This window comes from Parasteatoda tepidariorum, chromosome 8, assembly GCF_043381705.1.
Source record: "Parasteatoda tepidariorum isolate YZ-2023 chromosome 8, CAS_Ptep_4.0, whole genome shotgun sequence".
NCBI classification, from domain to species: Eukaryota; Metazoa; Arthropoda; class Arachnida; order Araneae; family Theridiidae; genus Parasteatoda; species Parasteatoda tepidariorum.
Genome location: NC_092211.1, coordinates 89493800 through 89513877, shown reverse-complemented (window position 1 = coordinate 89513877; position 20078 = coordinate 89493800). Strand labels below are relative to the sequence as shown.

At 32.3% G+C, this 20078-nt stretch overlaps 1 protein-coding gene across 2 annotated transcripts in view; it reads left to right on the top strand.

The window, feature by feature from the left end:
- The first annotated feature begins 1927 nt into the window (after positions 1-1927).
- The window catches only part of LOC107448881 (Spaetzle domain-containing protein 6), a 28303-nt gene continuing 10152 nt past the window's right edge, over positions 1928-20078 (top strand). Inside the window, exons 1-4 of one of the 2 annotated variants that reach the window (XM_016064232.3) lie at positions 1928-1972; positions 12362-12639; positions 14720-14914; positions 18645-18929. In XM_016064232.3, the coding sequence (XP_015919718.2) occupies positions 1955-1972; positions 12362-12639; positions 14720-14914; positions 18645-18929 (776 nt within the window). In that variant the 5' untranslated portion in view covers positions 1928-1954. The remainder of the gene's footprint in view (positions 1973-12361; positions 12640-14719; positions 14915-18644; positions 18930-20078) is intronic. The other variant, XM_071184375.1, reaches the window with a different exon arrangement.

Sequence of the window (20078 nt, the reverse complement as noted above, 5' to 3'; positions counted from 1 at the left end):
AAATAATACCCCGCATAATTTCTACTAAAGTTTTTATTTTTGTCTGTATTATTTTGTAAATTCACTTTGTCTGAGCTCAAGGGGGGGGGGGGGGGTTTAAACCCCTAACCCCCCCCCTTGCGTACGCCCCTGCCTTTTAGTGTCAGGTCTTTCAGACAATCAATGCATTTCTGAATGGAGATGTTTTGGGGAATCAGTGGAGAGTTAATGTCAAGAAGTGCTGCTTTAGAGTCAGATAAGATGACGGCGCTGGAAAATTGGCCAGTACGACACTGTAGTTGTTTTAAGGCAATTAGAATAGCCTCGATTTCACCGGATGCATAACAGCCAACAGAAGCGTAGGCAGAGAACAGGTGACAAAATACTACCGCTCCAGCACTCATCCGCTGATCCACTCGGGAGCCATCTGTAAAGATTCTCAACCATTCAGGTTCAGGATATAGCTCATTCATAGTTGCGTAAGAGATACCTTTAAGGACATCACAAGCAAAATCTGATTTTATATAAAATATTATAGGAATATATATATATAAATGAAAACTATATTGGTTTGAATAGTTATAGTACTTTATCTGTGCCGCAATAGAGCTGGAAACTATTCTGAGGAAACATGCCATCACAATTTTGATCCTCTGCAGAGAAAATCGCACACTTGCTTTGATAATCCAACGGCCTACTTGCGAATTTGATCACTTTACGGTAAAACGGTAGGTACCGAACACCCTCAGTCATTTCACAGGCGGATCAAAGTGGTCACCCACCGTTTACTGACAGCAGCCCATGATGCTTGATGCTCTTCTCCATGATGCTTTGATGCTCTTCTGCAAATCGACGATTTGTCTGTGGGACTACAACGGTTGAGATAAGTGGAATGACAATTCCATTTATGTTTCAATTGTGTGGAACTGCACAATTGTGAAGAAATTTTGTGGAACAGCCAAACAATTTAGTGAAGTTGATATATTGCAGATATCAGGCTTTATCACCTTTTAACAGGGATTTCCTTTGATGTCATTTACTTTTTACAGTCTGGATCATTCATTTAAAAATAATTTTTCCTGATAAGAATTATTTTTAAATGAATGAATCAAACGAGGAACCTGAATTCTTTAAGTTAAACATTTAACTCTCATCAGTTTCTCCATATTGTTATCGAAAACAATTTATATAACATTGCAAATAAAATGTTTTTCTTTCTCTTATAAGGATGTGAGCTACTGTTTCTTTTCTTTCGTGAAACCTTAACGAAAATTCTATGAGAGAAAGAACAAATAATCGGCCGACAGATCACTCATCCAACCTGAATATGAAGAACTTATAAAAGTGCAATTATCATTTTAATTTTTTTTTAAATTTAAATTAATTACGTAACCCAAGAATTTTTTTTTTCAATTGTTTTTAAGCCCGAAGAATTTCCTCACATATTATTCTTCTGCTTATGACAAAAATAAAGATCAATATCCAGACCATCTTTCTTCATACTCACATTTTAACCTCTCAGTATTGAATTTCGTCTAACATTCCCGAAACAAAAAATATTTAAAAAGAAAAATGTGAAACATCAAAAACGATTCACTTTAAGACGAGGCAACTTTTCTCCCAATTTCTTGTGCTGAAAACAATTTTTCTTTTATTTACTTCATTTCGATTGTATTATTGAAAGTTTGCTTGCGCGGGTGGAGATGCGGTTACCGTAACGGAGATTTTTCCACCTGCCGCTCTATATGTCAAGTATCAACTTTCAGTCGGTCTTGACCTACTACCTATAATGGCCACCCTTTGCCCCCTTCCCCCTCTTCAGGGAAATTCCTTTTTCAATGCAGCATACCTCCACCTGTCCTACACGGTCGACGACCTCAAATACCCAAAACATCCACCAGAGGTCCTCCTTCAAGATCTGACGTCACGGAAGTTGTAAGGTTGTCAAATTTTCACAGATTGACCTGACCAAAACATGGGAATCTTCAAACAGGTGAGTTCTTCCTCCTCCTTTATCCCAGACTTTTTATTATTCCAGATATTATTTTGATTTATTTCTATTTTTTTATTTGCTTAGTTTAGTTTTTCTATTATTCGTTACATTATCCTAGTCCAGTTCTTTATATTTTGATCATTAAATAGGTTTTTATTTATTAATTTAGATATTTTTTTATTTTATTCATTAAATAAGAATAACTTTAAAATGGGGGTAACCAAAGCGTTGTAGAAAGTCTCCTAATCAAATGATGAGAAAAAACTTATAACCTTGACGTACATTTTCAAACAGCGGGCAAATAATGCTTCTACAATACCCCCATAAAAGATATAATGAAAGTCTGTAAAAAATAAGAAAATTCGAAAATGGGAAGAAAAAAAAATCTTTAAGGACTAAAAAATCAGTTGTTTGTGTTAAGTTCTTCAAAAGAATATTACAACAAAAACCCTTTTATAAAATTTCAATTATTCTATAAACACACTCTTTCAGTGACCCATTCCACACCGGCCATAAGGTCATCCACTCAGCTTTCAAAGATTCTGAAAATTTAAAAAAGGAAAGAATACAAAGAATATTTGTTTTATGCCATAAAACTTTATACAATTATTTCGCAATGCAGTGCTTCACATTTTTAAAAAAGGTTTTTCACATTAACATACTCAATTGTCGGAAAAACTGCAATATTTTTATAGTTGACTGCAACTACTTTTTTTTTTTCAAATGTAGTGACTACCAACTACTTTATGATAGATGTAGTCTCTGCTTTTAGGAAACAAACTTTGCTTGTGGTCTAAATTTAGAAATATGTTTTCAAAATGGTTTTGAAAGAATAAATAATTTTGAATAAAACTTGCCTTATATAAGGAATTATTAAGAAATGTTCATTCGTGTTTACAGGAGGCAATTTTTTTATTCAATACCATTTCTTTACGAATTTATTCTTCCACTTCTTATGCCTTTCTCAACAATTAAATTTAATTTAAGACAACGAATGAAGGGGCATTCCATTGACGAGAACATTAGTACTCATCAGATTCGAAAAATTAGTTGCGTTTGACTAACGGTGAAAGTAGTTTGCCAAGAATCGCAACAAACTGCTATTTATTTATAATTATTATTTGTACCGCATGTATATAGAAATACCGTGAGNGTATATATATATATATATGTACTGCCGGCAATAAACGCGCTTTTTATTTACGTATTTATTTATATCTATATAATAATTCATAATTTATTCACAACTCTTTCGGATAGTTTCACAAATTATTTCAATAACATGTCGGTAGAAAAAAATGCTGTTGTAGTTCATTTACGTCGCACTAGAGCTGCACAATGGGCTATTGGCGACGGTCTGGGAAACATACCTGAGCATGATCCGAAGTCAAGCCATCACAATTTTGATCCTCTGCAGAGGGGATGGCGCCCCCGCTTTGGCAGCCCAACGACCTGCACGCGAAGTCGAGCACTCTACGGTAGAACAGTTTAACGAGGACCCATACCGCGTACCCCCGGTCCCTACGCAGACTGATCCAAGTGATCACCCTCCCAGAAAAAAAAATTCAAATTCAAATTTTAAAAAATTTAAATGTTAGGATATAAGTGATAAATCTGATTAATATTAATAATGACGGGTCATTATTAATAATAACCGTTTCTTTTGGTTATTATTAATAACCGGTAATTATTAATAATAGCAGGTTATCATTAATAATAACCAATGAAGTTTGGTAAATGTGATTAAATGGTTTATATAGCATTTTGTATTCTAGGCAGTGGCACGTAACTTTTTAAAAAAAAAAGAAGAAGAAGCATCAGTGTAGGGCAGTGTTTCCCAAACTTATAACTTTTGTGTACCCTTTCTAAATTTTTCATAGCGCTGTGTACCACTTGTAAAAAAATGAATGTATTTTTTTCTATAAAAAAAATTGCACATAATAGTAATAGTAACCGACCTACCACCGAAGGAGTTTGCGGATAAGGGTTTCACCCGTTGTCACGTGAACTAAACATAACAAAACTACAGAAAAGTAAAACCAAAACTTAAAATATTGATACACACAGGAAAAATTCCAAAATCGAATAGATGATAAAAATAAAACAGAATGAAAGTTAAAAGTGCTTAAAACATCTAAGTGAATAAAATCAACCAACAGTAAAGGTGTCAAAAATACAGGTAAAAACATATAAAAGTAAGGTCAGGTAAAACATCAAATGGTAAAAATATGAAAAATCACATTAAATACAAATAAGACTAAAATAAGAATAGAATAATTAAAATAGTCGACTAAAAGTTCAAGTGTCCCCCATTCAAGGCTAAGTACATCTAAGATTAAAAAATGTTCTAAGGTAAACCAAAGTTTCTCTAAATAGGATAAACACTCAAAGATGACTCAAAAATTGCACATAAGTTAAAAATCACAACTAGCTGTTGACACCACTAATTATCAACTATTAACTCTGAAAAAAATAGCCAATAGAAAAATACGTAATCGTAAATTTTCATGGCTAGCTTTTAGTTAATTTTTTTTTTTTTTAATTTTCGTTTGTTGCAAGATATTTCGCATAAGAACACGTACCCCCGTTAAACTGTTCCCGTACCCCTGGGGGTACACATACCACACTTTGGGAAACACTGGTGTAGGCTATACTTTAATTTTTAATCACATCACTTTTCAAAAAAAAAAAAAATATTAGAAATACATAGCTGCTTTGAACTAAAATATTAAATTTTTTTAAACTAATTACTTATTTTGGCAAGTAAAGCTACTATGACATTTGGAATTACAAAGTGTTTTTTACTTTTTACATTTGCAACGACTCGAGTTTCTATTGCAATCCTTGACCACCGAAGTTCGAATCTTTATCAAAGCATTCTCTTAGTCTAGTCTTATTTCATTCACTGGAACTTCATTCGCTGAAATAAAAGCTACCATACGGGCGGTAAAACCTTTCCTTATGTACAGTTGTTTTAAAGTGCCATGTTTTGAACCAAGTTTATATAAAGTTTTCATTTTTACCTTTTTTTGTTTTTGTTTTGAGTATGTCTAAACAGTTTCTAAAACGTCATTTCATGACTTCTAAATTGTCATCCATTGTGTCGTTGTGAAACGTGTCAAAATGACTCTTATTTTGTGAAAAACTATAATACAAACGCCTAAAAATGACAAAGAAAGAATCGAGAGCCTAAATTGGGTATAATATGAAAAAAACACAACTACTTCGATTTAGTAGGAACAACATATGACGCAATGCTAAACGAATGGAATTTAGTTGTTGTTTATTTAGTTATTGTTATTAGTAGTTGTTGTTATTTGTTTTAGTTGTTGTTTATTTAGTTGTATTTAGTTTCAATAACTTTTCTTTATAATGCAATAAAATCTGGCGAGCAGCTATTTAAACGATCGAACATTTCGTTTGTTTATTTGTGGCTTGAAGTTAGGCTCGCAGAAAATGCCGTTCATGGGTTAAATTTAGTAGGAACAACACAACCTGTGACGTAGGCTATATTATGTCCAATTCTAAAATAAACAATCAGCTTATTTTGTCATGCTGTTTCCAACCCATAAGAAAAACGAGAAAGAATTACATTTACCAAACTTCATTGGTTATTATTAATAATAAACGGTAAATGTGATAAATTCGCTTAAGTGAATCACTTTCACCGTCCTCTTTGGTTATTAATAATAATTACCGGTTATTATTAATGAATCACATTGATCGTGACATCTATACTGCGAGCAACACATTGAATAAATTATGAAAAGAATATGCACAGATAAAAAATTTCCCTAGTAGAATTTTCTAATTCGAAATTTTTGAGTTCAACTTTTGAGTCGAACTCGTCGAACTTTTGAGTTCAAATTTTATGAAAACGATTTTCAATCTTTCTAACGATTGTTTTACATTTTCATTTCAACGAAAATCCTAATTCAGTTCTATTTTCAACATTTCTATGTACCACAAACTAATTCGGAAGTAGACAAGATGCTGCTCCACGAATTCAACTGTCTCGCAAAGAATCTAATTTAAAAGTATTTTCAATAACACGACGAAACATTTTCATTCATTCTTCACAGTTAAATATTTTTAAAATAGTTAGTTGTCTTTTTTTTCGGTTAATATATTCATTATTGCTAATGAATTTAATTTACGAAATCGAGGTATCTATATATATATTAAACTTTCAGTGTATATATATATTATCTTTCAGAGTATATATATATATACACTGAAAGATTTACACTATATATATAGATAGATAGATAAATAGATAGATAGATAGATAGACATATATACACATCTGCATGTTCTCATGGAGAATTTTAATACTTTTTAATGAATATATTTTTGTTTAAAAAGTTAAAATAAATATACGTATATTTAGGCTTATATTCAGGAAATAAAATTTTAGCAACTTCTATTTGGAACAAACTAGAATTAAGTTTCATCTATCTTTGTTTGTCGGGAAATCGTCTAAAAACGATTTAGAGGCAAATTTATAAGAATTTATTAATTATTGATTTAACCCTCAGTGGCAGAATTTTTATTAAGCATATTTTTCATACTTTTTTTTATCATTTTACAATAATTTAGATTAAAATAAGAGAATTTATTATGTTTAGCATTTTAATAATTTATGGTTATGAAATATATCGTGAAACACCAATGTCTTTCTGTGCGTTAAAGGTAAGCACGGCTCACTTGCAAAAAAATATGTTTTAAATTTACACTTATTTGTAGGTATTTATATCTAAAAAAAAAATAGTTATTCATCCTTGAAACTTATTCAATTTACAAAATCAATTATTGATGAATTTTTGTATATAAATGAAACAAAAAATTTAAAACTACTTTTTTTATTTTAGTACCAATGTATTTTCGATAACCTTACGGACGTTTTTGAATAATTCTTAGATTGCTTTTTTTTTACAAGTAAAAAATACCAAAATATATTTTTTCTTGTCATTAGAGAGTCAGATAAAAAATATATATAAAAAAGGAAGACACCGATGTTCCATCTGCGTCATGGAGTTTAAAAAGAATTCTTTTAAATAGCGAGTCATTAAATAATCAAAAGACAGTAATCAAATGTTCGCTACTTCTAAAGGTATGTCTAAGAGTGACATAAAAGTTATTTTTTATTAGTTTTAAAACTTAAAATTTATATAGCTGTGGAAGAGCATCAGTTATTTTTAATTGCAGTTCCGTTGCATTTAAAAAAGATATTTTTTCTTAATTTATAAAACTGTTTCAGGTGTCTCTCATGGCAACTCCTTTTTCTTCATACTTTAAGTCAACTCTTCGCGAATTTCTGGCGTTAAACATGCAATTGGAGAAACAATTTTTTTTTTAATTTTCAACTTCTTAGTCTTGAATCTGGAAGAAAACACTTTGTTTAAAGATCACTTGGAGACGAATACTTTTAGGCGATTAGCATTTGCACGAAATGGACCTCTCATCGTTAGCCCGACGACAATTATCTGCGTTTACCAAAGTAATTCACAGCAGAAATGCAGTCTCAGGAAACAACCATCGTTTCGTTTATGTGTAGACCGCCGAGACAAGCCGATTTTAACGAAAAAGTTGACATTTGTTTTGTCAAATAAGATGTACGCCAAAAACATGAATAATGTTCGAGGGCTGATTCTTAATGATTCGAAGGGGTGACCACAAAGATGCTAATTTATTAATGTAGACGATAGTTTAAATTACGAAATCAGACGCAAAAACGTATTTCCTCTTAACAAACGTGCCTTTCTTTTCAGCGGATTCTTGACCCCCAAAACAGAGAGGATAGCCGCAATCAGGGCCTTCACTACACCGGGGTAGTCGGGGTCAAGGGAGCCCCACATGAACATCATATTTTTTCAAAATTAAGTTCCTCTCCTCTTTTCACAGGTAAGAAATTGCACACCCATATAAAGGGAAGGGTAAAAAACGGTGAAAAGGCATTTTTCGAGAATTATTTCCCTCCCTCAAAAGAACAAATGACCCCCATAATTCGGTCAGGAGGGTGAACCAAAGGACTTTATCTTTCACGTATTTCACCATATCTCGAAAACTTTTTGCACACAATTATAAAAAATTCGTTTATCCAAAGACACAATATAACTTTAATTGAATTATTAATTTTTATTATTTTATTCAATAATAGTTGAAAAAATTATTGGAGGAGTTCGAAGAGTGACTGAATGGACTTGTCTATAGAAAAATGAAAGAGCACGAAAGACTGACTTTAACAATATAATCGATGAATTTGGGTCAAAAAAGGCCAGAAGAAATAAATTTTAAATTAATGATATAATTTTCTCGAATTTTTTTTTTAATTTTTTTTTTATATTATCTATTATATATAATTCTCTTACGTAGCTCCCAAATTTTGGCTGTATTTCTTTTCCGCCGGTGGCAACGTTTGCTTTGTTTTGAAAACACCAAAGCATTCTGCCTTTTAATGATGTGTTTCTGATCTAATATATATAATTCTCTTACGTGGCTCCCAAATTTTGGCTGAAGTACTTTGTACAACTAAATAAGATTCTTTTCACAACAGTTAAATATTTACTTTATTTTCTTCATTCATAGAGAAAACAGTCGGCAAAGAATTCTGTTAGGTTAAAAAACATTTCGCTAAAAAAATAACGAATTCTAAAAGAAATAAAAATAAACAACTTAAAAAATAAAAATGCTGTTGCCAGCCATAGAATTTTTTGAAAGTTAACTTAGCAACATAAATCAAAATGACATAGAAGCGCAACTAGATCAAAATTATGATACCTGAGCGCTTGACGTAACAAATCCTTCAATTCTAAAAGTGTTGTATCGCCAAATGCCCAAATTAACAATTGTGTTCTTAAAGAAATTCTATAAAAAGTTTTAAATAAACAACCTACTTCTACAACTGCTTCTTGAAGAACTTGGCTCATAGATTAAAAATATTGTTTTAATTTTACAGTACTAACTTTACTTCTACTTTCATTATTGCTATGACCCTCTTTCATTACATTTTACAACTTCATGCTAAATTTGAGGACTTTAAGTTGTTTTGTGGTTGAATACTGACATTTAGAAATGTGTACATAAAAAAAATAATATTTAGAGGTTAAGAGTTGCCTCAGAAAAATTTGAATTGTTGACATTGAACTTAACAATGGAAACAATCGTTTTTGTGAAAAATTGAATTGTATTGTTGACATCAAAACTAAAAATATTGTGTTTCAACTTAACAATACTACCTTAATTTATACTTTAGAATTGCCTCGGAGAAATTTGAATTGTTAGCAATGACTTAAACAAAAAGTTTTATTTTAACTGACAAATACTATATTATAATTTTAACTTTTTCTATGACTATACTCATTTTCTTACTCTTTTCTTTGTTTTTTATACATTTTATATTTTTGTGATAAAATAAAAAACTTATAGTTGTTCTGCTTCTGAACACTGATGAAAACACAAAATGATGGGCTTCATCAACAATCAAAAATATATACATTTATTTTACAAATTCCATATTATTAAGGTGGCGCCCTTCAGAGAATTAAAAATACAAAATTATCTTCATCAAAGCCGATGCTTTACATCCGGCGTTCAGTGGCAGACTACTATTTCATATTGTTTTACAACACATGGCTTTAGCCCTCTGGTGGGAAAGACTTTAAAACAAAACTTACAACAGTTACTTTTCTCAACAACTGAAATTTAGAATAGTGTGATTAAGAAAAATATGTGAACTGTTTGCAATTTCAAATTAATATTGAAATGTACAGGTTTAGAATTTTCTACAGTGAAAAGTTTTCGGAACTTCAGTATTCAAAAAAGTATACAAAAGCTAGACGTTAAGAACGTATCCAATGAGCGAGCAAAGCGAGCATTGGATTGCGAAGCAATCCGAAATAAACTGCGAAAGCAGTTCCGGGGGTTGGTGAGCGTCAGCGAGCAGGGGGCGAAGCCTCCTAGTTTTTTTATATTACAATATTTCATCGAATTTTTTTTTTAATTCTTTATAAAGATTTATGCTGGACAATTTAAAAAGTTGTGATGATTTTATTATTAATTTCCCTTAATTAACAACAGATCAGCAATTTTTAGTGGACTGTGCTTCAAATTATTGATGAATTTATATTTTGTGCCAATTGTAGACATTAATGTTATATTTTTTTTATATATTTTTTTTAATTTACATAATTTTTTCGTTTTATCTTTTTTAAAAATTTTATTACTGTGAAATCTATTTTTGTAGCTTTACTTTAAATATTTAACAAAAACTGAAACTAATCCAAATATTAAATCATTATTCTAGAAATATATTTCAATGCGACCTGATATATTACTCTTCTCAACAAACTTAAGTTTATAAATCTATATACCAAACTAGAACCATTCAATATGTTTAAAATTTTGCATTCAGTATGTGTTTTGCAATTATATTTTAGAAGTCTTATACACTTATATGTGTTTTGTAACCAAAAGGGGATTTTCTAAGTATGACAACATTTTATATTCTATTGTAAAATTTAAAACTTTCTCTATTCCCATTTATATGTGAACCTGTCTTGATAAATATATTTAATAACATGATACATAAAATAACGGATGAAGTTTTAAAACCTGCAAAAACAGGTACAAAGTTAAGAAGAAAATTACGCCGCAATATGGGAAATAGGGTCAGGAGAGCGATCCAAAGCCCCTTAACTAAAATTTCATTTGATGCATATTTCCAGCCATGCTTCCAGAACTTTTTAAGCTAACTGAAAAAATATTTGCACACAGTTATAAAATTCGTTTATCCAAAGATAATTTCATGCAAAAAATAAATTTCTGCTAATATTTATTATTTGTTATTAATTTATTAAATAATTGTCGATGCATAATAATAGTACACAATTTTTACAACATTCTAAGGAATGTAATTTTACAAGGTAAAATGCAAAATTTGAGCTAAATCGGTCGAATAGTTTCTGCGAAATCGAATTTTGAACATGTGACTTCTTTAAAATTTGATTTCTGAGGAACTATTCAACCAATTTTGCTCAAATTTTGTATTTCGCAGTATAAAACTTTGGTATTTTACCATATACTTTAAAATGACGTAAGTTTTTTCGATTATTAAAAAATAAAATAATTAAAAAAATAAATAATTTCTAAAAGTAATTTTTTGCATGGAGTTATTTTTGGTCAAACGAATTTTATAACTGTGTGCGAAAATTCGTCAATTCGCTTAAAAAGTTATCGAGATATGACGAAATACGCAAAAGTAAAAGTCCAAACTTTGGATCGCTCTCCTGACCAAACTATTGGAACCCTATTTAACAAATTGCAGCTACCCCCCATACTATGGAAGTCAGAAATCTGAATCCATCGAGAAAAAGTAAGGTTTATTCAGAGAAAGTATATTTTTGCGTCTGATTTCGTAACTTAAAATATCGTCCGTATTTATTAAATGGCATATTTGAAGTCACCTCCTCGAACCATTAGGATTGAGTCCTAGAACGTGAAGATCCGATCATAAGATTTTATAATAAATACGCTATAGATTTTAACTAATATAGTTGCATTACTTATAAGCGACGAGTCCTTAAAATTTTAATTTATGGACTCAAAAAGTTTAATTTTGTGCTTAAAAACCCTGACTAATGAAATTTAAAAATATAAAATTTTCACCTTCATTGACTAGATGAATTTCAACACCATAGTCACAAATAAGGAGTTCTGCAAGTTAAAAGAAATCAGGCTAACACAACCAGCACAAAAAGAAATTTTTTTAAAAAAGAAAGGAAACTGTAATAAAAATAATTTTGGCATATGTTGGAGTAGATTGTTTTTTCAGACTGAAGTTTTTCTTTCTATTTTCATAAACGAGCGTTTTTAATGTTATTTAAAATATTTTTATATTCTCTTTAGGATTAACTTATTCATAATTATTGTCAGGCAATTTTAATAAAAAAATATGAATACTGAAGATGAAAAATAATTTCACAAAGTTTTAAATAAACTATTGGCTGGAATTGAAAACCAATCCATCCTTTCGGACGACAAGAGGATAAACATCAGTGACTTGAAATGTTGTGACTTTTGTAAAAGTCTGACGAAAGAAAAAAAGGCTTTTATAAAAGTCGGAAAAGAAAGAACGATGAAAAAAACATTTGACTAATGGGACATCATCAGTGATCGTAAAAATGCGATTACAATTTTTTTGTTGCACGGTGCGGATATTAGATATGAGTTAGAAGTTCGAAAGAAAGATTAAATATACATATTATAGAACCCGTCAGAATTTTCCACAATATCTCATGACTCCAATAAATAGATTCAATTTTACTTATTCATTTAAAAAAAATGTCTTTAGGATACTCAGAATAGGTTCTAACAAATTGTCTTTTTCAGAGCATAATTTATGCTATTGTCCTGTTGTTCTGTCCAGGAGGGATGCTGTGCGGCGATGTGAGAAGAGGTGAAAATGAAGGTTATTACGCATTCGAGAAAGCACCCTCTCGCTTCATGCGACCCCCACAAGTCAGAAAACCCCCTTACATGATGTCTACCGTCCCCTGCCAGATGAGAGAGAGTAAAAGGCCGAAGTACACACTGTGCGGAGATTTGAACAAGGGTTTCATACCCATCAATCCCATGGGTCAAGAGTTTAATGGACATCCCTATCCATTGTAAGTCAGACGTCATCACATCTCATTCATAACACTTTGAGGACAGAAAATGTTACTTTTTGTTCCTTTTAACCATGATAATATTACTTTACAGAGACGAAAAATGAAAAGCACTGAAAATAATTTCAACAAAACATAGAAACAATTTAATAATCATTTCTTTAACAAATGCATAATCAAGATGATGATGAGTTATCGATTAAAAAAAAGAAAGAAATCACACATCCATTTATATTTTTCACGCATAGGGGTGTCCTCAAACCATAAAATTTTTCCAGCCCTCAAATCATAGTTTAGAAATCTGTTGACATCAAGGATGACGGGTGGTCTAAGAATGAGACTATGAAGCTACGATATTAATGAGAACAAATTCCGATGATAAAATGAAATAATTTATTCCGAGATAAATTCTGAATAACGACCGTCTCAAATTATAATAGTAACTTCTTTTTTATAGTGAACATCATTTTCTCAAATTTACAGAACCGTCTATCGCCTCAAACTGAACTTATCCATATCATCTCCAATCACAGGCTATTCTAGTTTTTCTCGCTTAAAAAATCACACAATTTGACTTTTGCTCGTGTAAGGCGTTCATATTATTGTTTTTTCATATTTTCATAAAAAGCCGAAAGGAATTTTCAATGGATTTCGTAAGGTAACGGGTGACTGAAAATTTTGGTTTTCAAAATAATGGTTCGTATTACCACACATGAGTAAATTTAACAAAATAAATAGTTTTTATGCCACGTTTTAAGGTGTCATGACATGATGAAATTACCAAATTACCATACATATACGAAATTTCCCGTTTTAACAACCAAACAGTACTGTAGTAAAACCATATTTTATTATCTATGTGTATAGATTTGGCGTTCTTATAGAGCCAGAAATACGGTAAATTTTACCATATTCTAACAGTTTTGACCATACTTTTTTTTCTCAGTGAGGAATGAAGTTGTAGTTCAATTTTATTTTTTTCCCCCATCTTTGACGTTGCTAGATAGCAGATCTTTTCTGAAGCAATGCAATGTGCCATAAAAAAAATAGGACCACCTCTTCTATAAATTTCAAAATAATACAGATTTCCCCCCAATTATTTCATTGTAAGAGTAGCAAAAAGACACGGGAAGATTTGAAATGAAAGAAAAGCAATAGCTAAAACATTTACATAAGATTAGATAAATTTCAATTTTTAACAAATAACTCCAAAGCTGGTAAATTTTCAGGTGTCCTTATGAATGCTAGGATTACTATAAAATTTTACTCACAATTCCAAGGTCTAGCCGGTTCCCGCATGAAGAAATTTTCGGTGGTTGAAATTTGAAAATCCGGTTAACTTTTTCTGGTTTCATTTCATCAAAAATTAAAAATCAATTTAATAGGAAAGATACAGCCCAGTACCTTGGTCGTCCCTGCAACGGTAGGCATTTCCGTATTTGTCACCGCCAATTGTTTTGTTATTTAGTTACTTTTTTCAAAAAGCACACTACGATTTATGTGCATAGGATTTTATACATGAAGTTGAATTTAAGTTGAATTGTAAATAGGAAAGAGAAAAACGAGCCGCGATGTCTTAGGGGATAGAGCGTTCGCCTTCCAATGAGGTGAACCGGATTCGAATCCCAGCGATGACTGGTTGATTCGAATTCAGCACTCGGCTAGCACCGACCACAGTGCTGACATAAAAATATCCTCAGTAGTAGACGGATCATGGATTAGTGTCTCCTTGCCTTCAGGCTAACCATGTGAGGTTTTTAGAGGTTTTCCTACCCATGTAAAGCTAATGTATGTTAGTTCCATCCAAAAAGTCCTCCACGAAGGCAAATTTCTCCCAATACTTGATCCAGGAGTTCGTTTGTCTTCTGCATTGAGTTCAAAATGACAAGGCTACGGAGTTGAACATCAGTAGTCCTAAACTCAAAATTGGGTCGGCTGTTATAAAGTAAAATAAAATAAAGTTGAATATACCTAATGAACTTAACTAAATTGAAATTTGAGTTATGTAAAGCTTTTTCTTTTCCTTCCAAATCTTGTATGGAAAACTATTATTATTTGAATGTCTCTCTCTCTTCTTTAGCGAACTGATTAAAAACAAGACGCTGATATTCCTATCGAAAACTCTGCCCTACCTCAAAGAGGATCCAAAAATTCCCAAAGTCACCAAGTTTCAGACAAAGAAACAACACCAAAGACATCGTCGATCCATGGAAATGATGAAGAATGCAACAGAGAATGAAACAAGCGGAAGACAGAACTGCGAGTCTGGGGGAATGTAAGTATTACAAAAAATAATACACATATCTCTTCACTTACCTGCCTACTGAATCAGTTACTAGTAGCAACCAATACGTTTCTATTGCAATAGGAAAAAGAATCAGCCAATAGGAATAAAGCAAACAACTAGCGTCCACTCACAACCACAAAATTACAGCAATCGATTGAATTATCAATTTCTGTATTGGTCGTCAAGTGATATAGTTCAATCTCTAGCATAGACATCTCTATTTGCTTAAAAGCATTTTCAAAATACCACGTTGAGTTAATAACATAATGCGCGGATGTGGAGCTGGATGTCAACAATTGCAAAATTCTAAAACTAGAACAAAACATAGAAATATGGTTTTCTACACTAGGGTGCGTCCCGCAGTGGACTGATCGTTAAGACACGGTTCCCAGCAGATCACCGAAGTCAAGCATCACTGGCTGCGGTCAGTGTGCGGGTGGGTGACCACTTGGATCAGTCTGCGTAGGGACCGAGGGTGTGCGGTATTGGTCCTCGTTAAACTGTGCTACCGTAAAGTGCTCGACTTCGCGCGCAGGTCGTCGGGCTACCGAAGCGGGGGAGTCATCCCCTTCGCAGAGGATCAAAATTGTGATGGAATGTCTTCGGATCATCCTCAGGGATGTTTCCCAGACCGTCGCTTATAGCCCATTGTGCAGCTCTAGTGCGACGTAAATGAACAACAACAACTACACTAGGGTGCACTGCACCTATATTTCCGGGTTACTGTTTCCGATGTATTTTGGAGCCCTATGGCTCACAACGTAATCAATGTATATAGAGACTATCTTGAGTAGTATTTCTTGTACAACTGTATTTGTTACCTGATTTATTATTTGTGTTTAAAGAAAAGTCATTTGAAGACCTGTCATTTCGAGATGTAAAAATCGTTATTTGAAAAAAAGAATCATTATAAAACACTTCTTACCTTGTCAACTATATACCAACTTCGAAATTTAAGCTAAAACTGAATGATAATTTGTAAAATGTACTTAATCTCGCTGCTCGAACAATATGATAACACTAACGCATGATGGTGCACGGCTTGCCCCAAGAACAAACAGTAATAAACAAGTAAAAAGAGGCCAAATCAGAACTGCCAAAAAAGCGAGCTCCTTCTAAATCTAGAAATCATGTCATCTTTTTTAACAATATATCTATAAATAACTAAAGCAAATTTTCACTTCAAACTCACCAGAATTACTTACTATCTTATGAAATGCAGCCGATTTGGGTTCAGAAATTATATAATTTGTTTCTTTTATTAAAAACAAAATTATCTGTTTGAAAATATCGTCTCGCGGAATAAGCTGTAGTAAGCAGCTGTATACTTTCCATCCGGAAGTAGAGCAGGTCAAGAGATCGGGATTGTTGCTGTTTACATTTATAATCAAAACACTATCCATTCAAAATTTCCCATGCATCTCTCTGCTCTGATATCACGGCATAATTAAAGCGTAAGTGTTGCTATGATTTGAGTGTTATTCTCAGTTTTTTTATGTCTTTACCTGAAGTTAAATGGATTTACAAATTGAATGGTAAATAACACAAGTTACCTTGAAAACAGTACAATAACAACGAAGGTTGGCGCGTTTTTTAAGCCTAGGCGTAAAAGTGAATCTGGAATAGTAATCCGGAAGTCTTATTACGAAGCCTTCACCGCTAGCGCCACCTGGGCTTAGCTTTAGACGGTTCTTTATCCATAATTTAAATTATAAGGCTTTTCATTAAAAATTAAAAAATTGATTTGATTTAAAAATTATCCTTCATGTAAAATTATATATAGAAAAAATAGCTGTGTAATAAAAAGTTCGAAGATATTTCCGAAACTAGTTGTGGAGGTGGTGGCTGAAAACATAGAACCTATCTATGGATGGTTGACCGTGTAAAACTAAGCACAGATGGCGCTAGAGGTTAAAATTCGTCGTAAGACTTCCGGGTTACTGCTTCTGATTGATCTTTTCGCCTAATCTTGAAAAAACGCACAATCCAATACTATTATACTTGTAGTGTTTTCAATATAACGTGTTCATTCTATTTAACTTTCAACGAAACAAACCACAAATGAATTCGGGAGACTTCGCAAGCTTGTTATGATGCTACCCAAAAAATAACAAACGGTGCTATTTTACACAAATACACCCAAATAAGGAATAACACTCAAAACATGGCAAACTTTATTTATGTCGTGATATTCCTAAAAAGGTTCACGAACTGCTTACAAAAAAAATCTTATAAAAGGTAAAATTACGCGTAAATTAAAATCACTTCCTAGAATATTAAAGCTGTTCACACATCGCCTTGTAAGCATAACATAAGAGGAGGGATACACCGGAAATTTTATAAATTTCTTACGGTTTTAGATAATTGCTTTACATTCACTCAACCATCCATAGAAGAACGTTATTTAGAGTCAGTGCCAGGGTTACATTTTTCGAAATTTCAATGACTCCTCTAGTTTTAACTCTTTGAAGGTTTTCAACGCAAATCACAAAGTAATTAAAATAATGCAAAAATTCATTTAAATAAATTGTTCTAGTAAAGCATAATTAAAATAAGTTTAACAATTTTGTTTTTTGTTAATTTTTAAAAACATTTTTTGCTCTTCAAAGAAATTATAGACAATGAATCGAATCCTATTGCGGAGAAAAAAAATGTATGTTTATTTAGAGATCTAGAAACTTAATGGACAGCTAGTCAAATGTTCACAGTGTGATGTCACTAAGTTAATTGTTAATCGAGCTTAAAGCCAAAATGTAAATATTTTCCTCGTAAAGGCCTTATCTTTGTTCTGAATATAAACAAAATCCAGTAACAAAGCATGCGAAAAGGTTTACCCTTATCTCAAACACACATAAAGTAGAGCCTGTTATGCAATAGAACCTCTTTTCTTGCTTCACGGATCAATTTTCTTAGACAACATTCAAACTGATACAGTTTCAGAGGTTTTGCCCCGTTGACGTTGTGTATTTGCACTCATCGGTCGACCTACAAAGCAGACCATCAAACTTAGTTAGTGTATGAAGTTTAAATTCTAAATGAACTAGTTACACTAATATTCTTATTTAACACTATTTTCACAAAAAAATATGAACAATTTTTAAAGCGTTAACACATGTAGCATAAAGAATTTTTTGGGGATCAAAACTGTGAAAGTATGTAGAAACTGATAAATGGAATAATTTGTCACAAAATAATAATAAAATAAGGCTCCTAAAAAGTCCATTAATCATCCACATATCATCAAGTCATAATAATAAGAATAATATCAGAAATGTACTTTCATCATGTCTGTATTCTTAATTTTCTTTTTACATTGAAATGCCGTTTGTCAATTGACGCCTTAGGGTCAAATTCTCTTTGGACTTCCCACTTACAGAAATTCTGAGTCTTCAAAGAGTGTGCGGCCACCTTTCAGCTATTGTGACTTCCCCATCTATATCGCATAAAGCAAGCTCTCAAATCTGAAAAAAAGTATTGTAGTTTGATTTAAAACTCAACATTAAACAGAGCAGCTTACCGGTCAGCCCTAAATATTTAATAGCCATTGACGAGTGGAAATTTCGTGCCTTGACTTAGTACATGAAAATCTAATCCTTATCTCCAAAGTTATCCAGAGTGTCTAGATTTAAAAAAAAAAAATCTTTGTGAACAGAAGAGTAGAAGTTGTGATGTTAGGATACTTGAAAAAATTTTAAGTATTATTTCTTTTTCTTTGCAGACTTTGTTCGTTATCTTCATTGATATCGAACAACAAAGTTCCACTAGCTTTAGTGAGTGCCCTCACACAAAGTTTTGCTTCTTCACTCAACAACGAGGCACAACAGCAGCCTGTTGCTATGGAAGCATCGACTGCGGCTCGACCCTCTCTTAATGCAGAATCGGTGGACAGTAATGGCGGAGGTGGAATGAACATGGCGGATGCGGTTATGGGTCTCCTGAGCACGCTCTCGAGTATGGGACTGATTGGGAATGGACTTGGTTCTGTCAAAGATTCAACTCCAACGTGAGTAACAATCTACATAATAATAAAAGGATTTATATAATATAAATCTCTCTCTATCATGTGAATCTATATAATATAAATTTATATAATATAAATCAATATACGAGGGTTGTTTTTTAAATAAGGGCCGTTTTGTTGGGGACACTAATAGGTGACACGTGCTTCGCAAAGAGTGCTTGTGTCGTGTCCCGTCATTCCTTGGGAACAACTGTGCGTGTGGGTAAACTGCACGGTCAGTTCTGTGCTTTTAAAATGTTCCTGCCATGCTGACAGGGGATTTTGCTACTCTATGCCAATTAATCTCCACAGTAATTTAACACAGGAACGTAAATTATTCTATCGTACAATGCTCGACTTCACGGGCTGGTAGTCGAGCTATCAAAGCGGGAAAAGCCATCCCCTTTGACTTTGCAGCAAGGATCTAAATTGGGTTGGCAAGGATGCGGATCATCCTCTAGGATTTTTCCCAGACTTTCGCTAATGGCGCATTGCACTCTAGTGCTACGTAAATAAAGTACTACTACTCAACTACGACAGCCCCATTTTTAGTTTTTTTGTCTGTTAAGCACAATAATTGAGATGGATGGTATGTTAGAGCTACGTCAGAGAATTAGTATTCTTACGTTTTCTGAAATCACGATTTTGATAATAGTTAAACTTCTGAAATGTGCCTCTATTATCAAAAGTTAATGGAGAAAATTATTTATTCGGAGATTGTTAAAAATCGTCGAAGAATTATTTATGACAACGATGCTTAGTTAATTCTAGTAATAGATACTACTGATATTAAGTTACTATGTGGTATTTTAATCGGTACCAAATATATTAATACAGGTAGATAATGAAGTCCCAAACTCACGTACAGTGGTAATTCGCGATCGCAACGCTCGAATACGCCATCTGCAGAGAACACCGATTCCATGTCTTGACCCTTCTCTCTCCTCTTCTTCTCAGTTCTATAGGAATATATTACGATATTTTCCTCTTTTTTAATATTTTTCGTATTTAATTGTCAAAAATATTTTTTTTTTTATTTCTACATAGCTTTTTTTCAAAACTATGCTCAATTTAGTTCTCAGCTTAAAAATTTTTATTCCATTTGAAATCAAAAGAGAAACTAACGTATGCCCTTCTCCTATGACTCTTCAC